At 43.5% G+C, this 11036-nt stretch overlaps 1 protein-coding gene across 1 annotated transcript; it reads left to right on the top strand.

The window, feature by feature from the left end:
- The first annotated feature begins 244 nt into the window (after nucleotides 1-244).
- Nucleotides 245-10173, top strand: nsfl1c (NSFL1 (p97) cofactor (p47)). Its single transcript, XM_070840228.1, has 9 exons — nucleotides 245-367; nucleotides 1101-1201; nucleotides 1777-1854; nucleotides 3697-3862; nucleotides 3963-4058; nucleotides 4552-4661; nucleotides 4824-4961; nucleotides 7102-7272; nucleotides 8128-10173. Exons 1-9 carry the CDS (start codon nucleotides 266-268, stop codon nucleotides 8288-8290), a joined length of 1125 nt encoding a protein of 374 aa, XP_070696329.1. The 5' UTR covers nucleotides 245-265; the 3' UTR covers nucleotides 8291-10173.
- Nucleotides 10174-11036: the final 863 nt, after the last annotated feature.

Genomic DNA, 11036 nt, shown 5'->3' with positions numbered 1-11036 from the left:
CAATGTCAGCAGTGCAGCAAACCGTGAACTATAGTATATATATATATATAAAATTATAGAGTACTAAAATTAAAGGAGGAGCATATTCTTTTTTTTAAAAAAAAACAAAAAAAAACAAGCGTATTTTAAGCCACAAATCAGTCAACTTTTTAATTTTAAATAAGCTTGTCTGAGTCTCTGCTATGGTTGAACTCAGGTAGGAACCATCGGCCGATGCTTGTTTCCTCAGGTGGAGGCGGACGAGTCGCTGAGGGAGCAAATCAAAATGGCGAGCCAAGAGGAGTCAGTGAGGGAGTTCGTCGCCGTTACCGATGTGGACGAGGAGAGGGCCCGCTTCTTCTTGGAGTCCGCCGGCTGGAACCTGCAGGTACGTCTTTTCCCTGATTTCCCGTGGCGGTTTCGGTGGGACGAACGGCGGGAAAATCACAAGGAAACGGCGGGGACGAGACATGTGTCGGACGGATAGCTCGCCGGCTAACGTTAGCCTGTGTTGCCGGTAATTTGTGCAAGTCACCGTTTGACAATGGCCCGGCCGCTTTCTGTCACCGGCAACAAACCCGGGTTATACGTTGTTAACGGACACAGCTACGGCCACAAGAAGCCACGTCGACTTTATTTCAGCACAAAGCGGGCTGTTGTCAAGTTTTCGCTAGCGGTGGTCCGCTGTGGCTCCATTGAGCCGTGCTAGCTAGCGTTAGCCTATACCGTTACCGTTTAAGCTAGGTGCGTGTTAACTCAGTTAGCAATCAACAATAGCTGGTAGCAGGGAATGCTACATGTCAACTGACAGGTATTAACGTTAAGGGCAATAGCAGCTGTTTAAATGTAAAGGTGATCATTTATTCCCACTATTTATTTATGTATAAAGTCTTATATTAGCACGTAGAGACATATAGAGCTGAATGACTTGTGTGATTAGTTTAATTAATGGGATAAAAATGATTAGCTTGGTTGTCAGGAACTCAACAGGTGTATAGATATCAATTGTCTTGCTCTTAGATGAACTACAGCATGAAAGGTCACCAGCCACATGACATTAAATCACTTGTGGTTGTTAAACTATCTGTGATTAATAGCCAGTTTATTTCTGCCCCCTCCAGCTCGCCCTGGCCAGTTTCTTTGAGGACGGAGCCGATGACGACATAGTGACACTTCCTCAGCCTGAAGGAGGCTCCTCGGTGTCCCGGTCTGCAGGGCCCAGGTAATGTTCACAACCTGTCTCTGCTTTTTTTTAATGAAAACCGTGCTTTTGTTTGTCATCACAGTTATAAGCTCCTTTTTTATTTGTCAGTGCAAAGTTCAACAGCCCAGTTTAGCAAACAGCCGTGGGCCATGAATCAGTGTAATCACCAATATAACTCTGCAAAACATACAGAGCAGTGCATAAATCTGTGTATCAATCAATCTTTATTTATATAGCGCCAATTCATAACAGTGTTATCTCAAGACGCTTTGCATAAAGAGCAGGTCCAGACCAAACTCTTTAATTAAGAGAGATTAAGGATTAAGGATTCAAGAATCCCCACTTGAGCAAACATCAGGTATTATATTGAGCAGCAGTGGCAGGAAGAACTCCCCTTTAACGGGAAGACACCTGGAACAGACCCAGGCTCAAATGTGGGCGGCTTTCTGTCAGGGTCCGTGTTGGGTGGAGGTTGGACAGAGACACAGAGAGAGAGCGACAACACAAACAGCAACCAACATACTAACAGCGACTATAGCACTAACAATAGGAGTGTGACTAAAAAATTAGTAATATATGTCTGTTGTTATCAGCGTTCAGCCCAGAGTGACCTCCTTCAGAGATCTGATGCATGAGGCAGAGGAGGAGAGTGATGAGGAGGAAGGCCAAAGGTAAGTTCCCTTTTCCTGCTTCGGCTACACTGATCACCAAACGAGAGATGTTTTTGTAACACTAGCCCTCAGAGGTCTTTCTCGTCCTCCTACATTGTTGTCACAATGCATCCTCACAGTGTTTGGATGGTGGAAAGTCACACCTACCGGGGTGAATCTAGAATGCACCAAACTATTTTTGGTCTCACCTCATTCACTGTGAAGCCTGTTCTGCTTTCCTGCAGCATCAGCAGGTTGTGCTGCTGGGACAGCGCAGTGGACTGGTTGTTAAGGGACTGTGGGGGGCTGCTAATGTCTCTTTTTCTTTCTTTTTTTTTTTTCTTATTGCCGTCAGCAAGCAAGTTGAACTATAGAACAGTAGTTTTGTTATGTACCATCATTTATAATGTCATACTTAATTTACACTCCTCCCAGTTTAGTTCTGCAGGCTATAACATTTGCACACAGGATTTAGGCATCATCTGTCTGTGTGTGTGTGTGTGTGTGTTTAGATCAGATCTCCTCCTGCCTGGGCAGTAACTGATATTTAAGTACTTCGCACAGGAACAACAAATCTTGGCAAATCCAGATGCCTGTTTCATATATATTTTGGTGCATTATGAGGCCGAGGCAGACTTTAGGTATGTTGATTGTTTTCCTGAAGCAACAAGGTTCTTGGTAGTACAGCGTACAGGGCTGCACTCGGAGTGGGACCCAAATCTTGGGGGAGCAGGCAGTTTGACCATTATGTGCGAGTCAGAGATCACGTTATCTTGAAATTCCCACTGGTTTGTTAAGAATGACCACTGCGTGAACTCATCGGACCTCCGACATGACTGAACGTGATGGACTGAACCCAAACGCGCTCACTGGCGTCGCCACAGATGCACATACATGGTACGGTGGCTCATTACGACCAGACAGGGCAACCATTAATCCAAATTAAAGTGTTGCGTTTAAACAGTTATCATATTATCTTTGGTTCAAATGCAGAGGAAGAGAACGTGCTGCAGGAGGGGCGGTTTAAACTTTGCTGTGGGCAGGAGCCGACTGTAATGGCCAGAAATCCAGCGGGAGTGGGATTAAAAACAAGTCCCACACAGAGCTGCAGTGCAGTGCACAAACCGGAGCTCATAAATCTTAATAGCTGTACTTGAAAAGTCCTACAAAGTGTTGACTCTCTATGTACTGTTTGAGTCAAAGAGTCAAAAGAGCGTGCTGTATGGATTGGTGAGTGCTGTTTTTATGGTTGGTATTGAACTGGTTAACAGGAGTCAGGTCGGCGGGGCCTCCGGCGTTTTGATTTATGCTTCACTGTCAGATTTCTCCTGCTGACATGACTGTTGCACCATAAGACGGATGTACTGTACGTGATCAGGCTGCATTGTGCTTCAATTACATTCCCCACAGTAACATTTTTAGTGTTATTAATTAATTATAGAATTACAATACACAGACTAATGTGTGCAGACTCTGTTTTACATTGTTCCATTCAGTGTGAATGAGTCAGTGTTGCAGTGAGCTGAGGGACTACAGAGAAGATGACTGTGCTAAATGTGTTTCTGAAAATGAGACAACTGAGACTTTTTTCATGTTAATGTTAGATTAATTATCAATAACGTCCACCAGCCTCAGAACCTGTTAGGAAGGAATACAAGCAGTCCAAGCCGACCAATCACAGATCCTGAAGTTCCCACATTGTATCTCCATCCTCAGTGTGTGGTTGGTGATTGACCCACCATCTGACACACTCCAGGGTTTATTAGAGCCTTCTTGCATCATGTGACTTTGATTGAAGTTGCTGTAATCTTGTGTTTAGATTGTTGTTATCCTTCCTTACCATCCTCATTCACACCCTGCCAGGTTTTTCGCGGGGGGATCCGAGCGCAGTGGGCAGCAGATCGTCGGGCCTCCTAAGAAGAAGAGCTCCAATGAAGTGGTGGAGGATTTGTTCAAGGGAGCCAGGGAACATGGAGCTGTACCTCTGGACCGGAGCGGGAGAGCGACAGGAGAGCCCAGCAGAGCCAGGGTAAAGCAGAGCTCACCAGAACAATGCTGTTGTCCTCTTTCGGTCTGCTCCGTCTTGTTGATTCTCATGTTGTTTTTATCGTCTCCTCTCAACACCTCAGGCCTTCCTCGGCGGGGGCTACAGGCTAGGTGCAGCTTCTGAGGAGGAGTCGGCCTACGTGGCTGGAGAGAGGCAATCCTCCAACAGCCAGCAGGATGTGAGTACAGACCCTGACCATTTTCCAGGAGGAGAAGTGTGTTTAGGAAAACCATTACCAGCTGAACGTGCATCTTCAGTAGCTTATGTACAGCTCTGGCTTGTATCAAATTCAGACGGAGAAAAAAAACCACCATTACAATATTGTCCTCGTATGACATAACCGCCTCCACATGTCACTGCTTGTACATGTTGCTCTTTGGCAGCACTCGGTGCTCCTGAAAATGGTGAAATGGAGTCGTCTTGGAGTTGCTTCCTCTCCTGTGTGGGTACCAGAGAGTGAGCGTTAGGCTTCACACCCACCCTAAGACATTTCTGCTCCCCCTGACTTCAATTACATACATTACATAGGCTGTGGAAGCAATACACGCCAGTACAGAACACAAAATATCAGATTCATCCAGTTTTTATCAGGGAGATAATATCCATATTGAAGATGGCCGTCTAAATACATGAATAATGTGTATAAATGTGTGTGTGTGTGTGTGTGTTAGGTACACGTGGTGCTGAAGCTGTGGAAGACGGGTTTCAGTCTGGATGACGGTGAACTCAGAAACTACAGTGATCCTGGAAATGCCAGCTTCCTTGAGGCAATCAGACGAGGGTGAGACTTTTCTGTTCACCCGCTCTAAGTTACATTCATGACGACACATTATGTTTATATGTAAATATGCACACAGGTGCTGAAAGCTAATTTAACTGAGACTTAAAGGATGCAGAGTAAGAGCACTGATGGCGTGTTCACCTGTTGATTGGCCCCCTGCAGGGAGATTCCCATGGAGCTGAGGCAGCGGTCTCGAGGGGGTCAGGTCAACCTAGACATGGAGGACCACAGGGACGAGGATTTCACCAAACCTAAGATGGCCTTCAGGGCCTTTGGAGGTGAAGGACAGAAGTTGGGAAGGTGAGATTGTTCTTTTTATTTAACACGGCTTTTATATTTATTCCTCACAGCAAAATATTACCCCAGGGGCACATTATCTACCTGAGTAACGTGTGTGCGTTGTGGAAGCTATTCTAACCGGTTAGAGCAGCCTCCATAAACAGCACGCCTCAGGTGCTACTGCTCATCCAGACAGTCTGAGTCTAAGTTAACTGCAAAAATACACAGAGAAAATGAGCTGCGATGGTCATATTGACATTATTTTGGCAACATTATACGTCTTTCACCACAGTTTCAATGTCTGTATCTGTAGAATATGATACTGACAGGGATAAATATGTCTTCCTTAAGCTCGGGTCCTCTACCAGAGGGAGTCTGAGTGTTCTGTGCTGTATTTTAGCTGTTCCTCCTCAGATCTTGTACCTGTAATCTGCTGCAGCTACTCTCCCAGTTAGTGGGTCACAGCCCCCAGTGCTCGCATGCTTTATTTCTACACCTTTTTTTCCCAGTGTGGGATAAATAAAGTCTCTCTTATCTCTTACGGCACCTTGGTATTTGTCGAGCTTCTTGTGCTCCTTCCTGATGTTGCTGTCACTCTGAATTAAAAGCCCTGTAGCGTTCCTGCAGACAGGATATCTTCATCTGGCAGCAGCCACCCTGTCTGTGTGGACGACAGACGTGTGTGAGCAGCAGCAGTTCAGGTAGATGTAGGCGGTGTGTTCCCGGTGGTACCGATTTAAAAGCAGCAGCTGAATTCAATGCAAGCTTTAATTAAACCAGTCTTACCTGCTCTGTGTGGGAATGACTCACCTGTAGTCTGCGGTGGTCATTCCAGATAAATGGCTGGTTTCTAATCAGTCATGTGACTCTGTTGGAGCACAGCTAAATGCCAACAATGCAGGGATTTTAACAGCATTTAAAACAACATAGACAAAAACATTCCCACAATCACAGTTCGATTATCACATTTTATTGGAATTCAATATTTAAAGTCTTGAATTAATACAAATTTTATTTGATTATCCAACAGGAAATGGTTGAAACAGGAAAAACAGGCCTGCTGCTGTAAAAGGAGATATCAGATAAATCAAGTTTAACCAATGCAGATGTATAGAACTGAAACAGAAACAGTGCCAGCTTTACTTTTGTTCCTTACATCCTCTAAATACGGTGGTGGTGTAACATCCTGTCAAGTGTTTAAGGCAGTTGCTGTTTGCACCCACGTGTCAGTAGCCAACAACACTATTTACACTCAGGCATAAGTTTTAAAGGGTGTATTTTGCGTCTAATGCGTGAGGCGTTCAGACAAAGCAAAACAGGATCCTCAAGGAGCAATAAAACATCAGAGAGACATTAGAACAGCGAAAAAGTGCAAATATGAATGCATACAAATAAAAGAATGAGAACAATAATAAAAACAATGGAAGAATTAAGAAGTAAGAGACATAAAAAGACATGAAATAGACAACATCATGGAAAAGAGAGTCTGTAAAAATGGGTTTTAAGAAGTCAGCCTGGTCTCGGCATGTCCTAAAGCCACCTTTAGATTTAAGCTCATATGGGGTCGACATTTCTTCAAAGTAGCTTGGGACCAGATCCATATGAGCTTTAAACATCATCGGTAAAATCTTAGAATCAATTCTACATGGAACAGGGAGCCAGTGGAGGGAAGCAGGGCTGGGCTGATGTGATGTCTGTTAAAACCAGTAAGAAGCCGAGCTGCTGCATTTGAGAGCTTTGGTGACTAATGGCGCTTTTCCATTACACAGTTTTAGCTCTACTCACCTCGACTCGCCTCAACTCGACTCTGTTTGGGCTGTTTTCCATTACGTACCACCTCAAAGTGGGCGCTGTTTCCAGGGTTTTAAAAACGGCGGGTTGGATTCTTGTGAACGACAGGCTGGGCAGGTACTAAAGTAGTACCTGATACCAGGTACTATCACCTAGTGGAAAACCCTACAGGTTGAGTAGAGTAGGTGCTGGTGGAAAAGCGCCCTAATGCTACCTGGTTAGGCTTAACTAAACTTTGACTGAAAACTGATACTAATAAAGGAAAACTGAAATACAGAAGTTGGCTAAAAATAGTCTAAACCAGCCTTCATATTAACATTTGGTGTTATAAATTCAAGTAAAACGAATTCCATCCTCCTCCCGTCTCCAGTGCCACCCCAGATTTGACTTCAGCTCCGGCCACCTCCCAGCAGGACCAGGCTGCCAACGAGGCCCAGGCCACCTTGTCCGTGAGCCTTGACCCCTCCCAGCCCGTCACCAACATTCAGATCCGACTGGCCGACGGCAGCAGGCTGGTCCAGAAGTTCAACCACACCCACAGGTGATCGCTTGGCTCCTCGTGCAGCCATACTTTTTCTACTGGCCCGTTTTTAAGATGGCAGACGTTCATATATTTAGACTGAAAACTTAAATGTCTGATGTTGTTTTGGACTCAAATGCATCACAGATCTGTCCCCAATGAGAACTTCAAATCTTAAAGCAGTTTGAGTTAAAGTTTGATTACAAATACAGAGAAATTGAACTAAATGCAAAGATTTTTCCTCTTTTTATTGTTAAAGGGTAAAAAATGGAGCAGAAAGTCATTCGACAACAACAGCGTTCAGTCGGGTCGATGGCGTGACCTGATGTGTCATTAGCTGCAGTTTTTACGCTTTAAGTTGTGTTTAGTTAGTGTCGTCTGGAGCAAAATCTTGTGGTCTCCTGAACGTCATTGTTGTGGTTTAAACTGTAGTTTAGTTTAAACTTTAGTTTAAACCCAAAAACCTTTTTTAATATTTGAAATGATCATATTTGTAGACATGAAATAAGGATAAAGTTCAGGTTGGTGTCTGTGGCTCAGATCTTGTTGATGCACTTGGGATGAAGAGCTTCTTAAATACACTTTAAGCTGCTGGAGGGACTCTCATCCTCCTCGCTTCCTTTCTCATCCTCTCTGTAGAGAGTTGAGTCAAGAGCTTAGATCAGGGCCTTGATAGTTTACTCTTAGATCTGCAGGTGAGAAGTGAGAAGTTAAAATATTCAACAGTAGTTTTTGCACTACTTCTAAAACCAGCTGACGAACACAGAGGACATCGAACTTGAAGAAACCTGTAAGAACTCAGTGGGACGGTTGTTGATGCTTTGGACCAGCTAATGGTAAAACGTTCACTTCCTGTCGTGGTGTCTCGTCCCTCAGGGTGTCTGACCTGCGCCAGTTCGTGGTGGCAGCCCGGCCCGCCATGGCTGCCAGAGAGTTTATCCTCATGACCACCTTCCCCAACAAGGAGCTGTCGGACGAGAGCCAGACGCTGCTGCAGGCCAACCTCCTCAACGCTGTCATCGTCCAGCGGCTACAGTGAGGGGGTAATAAGAGTAACCCCCCCTGGTGGTGTGGCTGACTAACTGCAGCCCTGTGATACCTGCTGCCCCTTCTGAGGGAGGAGAAAACACGGACTTAATGTATGGACTTCTAATTTCTGATTTTTGTTTTTCTAAAGTGAAACTTAACATTCTGCTCCCCCAGACCACTGCTCTCCCCCTCCCCCCCTCTGTGCTCTGTGATGGGCAGCGACGAGGGGGGAGACCAAAAAAATCCTCCAGAGTGGAACAGAGTTCATTTAAGAGCTGTTGGAAAGCTTACAGATGCTGTTGAGTCGTGGTTTTGGTGGAGATTGGTGTGTATGTGACAACAATAGATGGTTTAACCCAAAAGCGCAGCAGCAGTGCAGCTTTCTGAAGACCACTTTGGGTGTAGAGATGTTTGCTAAACCTGCCTCTTTTTTCCCCTTAACTTGCTCCCCTTTGGTCGTCCCCTTAAAAACCTTAAAGGATAACTTTTTTTATTTTTGATCCTGGGCCCTTTTTTTAAAAAATGTATTTTGGGTTTGAAATGAATGATGGGTACAAAAACCTTTTGGAATTGTCCAGTAGATTGCTTCAGCCGACAGCCTCAAATGGGCTGTAATGTAATCCTTTCAGGCTACCTTGCCAGACAGAGTATGCCCACTAAAAGCGCTTGTTTTTGCCACTGACAGGCTCGGCGTGTTGTGTCTGACAGCACTCTAGAAGGGATCTCAACAGAGATAGACCTGTGAGATCCTTTTTGTTTAACCAGAAATATCTGTTAGAGCGCTTGGTTCAAGTCACCAGCCTCCATTGACAAAAAAATGGCAATTTTACCTTGCAAAACAGTGGGATTGCCAGTCTAGTCGCTGTGACTCCTGTGTTTTAAACGTTAGTTCGAATCAGAACTAACATGGTAAGTTATCAGAGTCGCACAATAACAGAAACAAACTACCTGATCAAGGCAACAGGTGACCAACTGTCATGTTCTGCTTGGTAAAATCCCTGTTTTTGTTAATGGAGTCTGGTGGCTTTGAAGAGTGCGATACAACAGCTGTTTCTTGTTAAACAAAAAGGATCTCCCAGGTCTCTCTCTGCAGGGATCCTTTCTGTAATGTTGTCAGACACTTGGAACAACAATTTGAGCCTGTTGTGGCAAAAACAAGCACTTTTTAGGGATCACTTTATACATTTTAAATCGTAAATGTTGTACTTATGAGTCACTTCAAACCCCCAAAAATATGTAATGGTTTGGCCCAGTTTTAAAACACCGAAGTTGTCCCTTAACTCGACCCTTTAGTGATGTTTACTGTCAGGTGCTGTGGCCTCACCAGATTCACGCAGCGTCTGTTTCTGCCTCAGCAGCACAAACCAGAGCCACAGGAGGATATCACCAGTCTCACCAAGGTCAAAGCTGATAGCGTGGTCCACACATTCTCAGTGGAGAGAGACGTGTAATGATGAGATATAACAAAACACTGAAGGGTATATTTCTCCAAACCAATCTATACCAGTAGCCTTACTCTCCTTTATCCACCTCCACCAACACACCTGTCCCTTTGTTCAAATGAAGATGGAATTATTTTTTTAAGCTGCCTTTTTTTCTTCCTCCTCTTTCTCTCTTTTTATTATTATTATTTTTTTTCCTTTAGAGATTGTAGTATTGTCCCAGTTAGAAAGTGGCATTTTGATATCGTGTAACATGAAAACCAGTTGCACATGGCTTTATTATCAAACCAATGGTTGAGCAAAAGAACATATACATCTTCAACACTGGTTTGTAGTAGTGGACGCTGAGTTCCTCTGACACACTGACACCTTCTATGCATCCTGGGGCAACACAGATATATGTTTGGACCTCTGGTAAAATAAATCCATTTTATGGTTGATGTATAAAGAACTTAGCGTCTTGCGTTATTATTATTATTATTATTGTTGTTGGTGGTGTTCTGTTTGTTGAATGTGATATTGCGGTCAGTACTTCAGTCATTATACAGTGCATTTTAGACATGTTGATTTCCTAATGTGGAAACTGGGTCTCTTGGTCTTTTTATACCTTTTTATACCATTTTTTTCTGTGCGGAGTAGAGGGCTAACGTACAAAATTTCAGGATTTCATAGAAATCAGGGACTGGAAGCATAAAACCTGTGAAAAATGGGTGCAAACTGTGATTTCTGAGTTAAAAAAAAAAAGAAGCAAAGTAGTAACATTTAAAAAGAAGCTGGAACAAGTAATGATACATTTATGCTATTTGGCGATATTATTTTTCCAGAATGATGTATTGGCTATTTGAGGTGAGATATGAAGTGAATGCTTCCAACTTTCCCTGTTTTTTAGAATAAGATTAATCAGTAATTTCTGTTTTTTTCTTCATTTTAGCCTCAAACTCCTTTTTATAAACCAGCCAATACGATTCCAAATGAACATTTTGGGATTGTTGTACGTTAAATGTGAGCATAACGTTAATATTTATTTGTATACACACACATAAGTCTATAGGACAGTGGTACTTTTTATCAGCTTGTCTGACTTTTTCCAGAGATCTCTGTTGGAAAGTTTGTGTCCTCTGCCTCTGTGCTGCCATCTGATGGAGCCTGGCTGAGGAGCTGAGACCTGGTGGAATATAACATAACATGGTAAGTACATTTACTCAAATATAGTATAAAGTATACATTTTAGGTACTTGTACTTTGGTTGAGTGTTTACATTTAATGCTGTGTATTATACTTACAAACTAAGATGTCTGCATATGAAATGATGAA

Source organism: Pempheris klunzingeri, chromosome 11 (assembly GCF_042242105.1).
Source record: "Pempheris klunzingeri isolate RE-2024b chromosome 11, fPemKlu1.hap1, whole genome shotgun sequence".
In the NCBI taxonomy this organism is placed as follows: Eukaryota; Metazoa; Chordata; class Actinopteri; order Acropomatiformes; family Pempheridae; genus Pempheris; species Pempheris klunzingeri.
The sequence above is the reverse complement of the archived record's forward strand: the minus strand, read 5'-3'. Positions and strand labels throughout refer to the sequence as shown.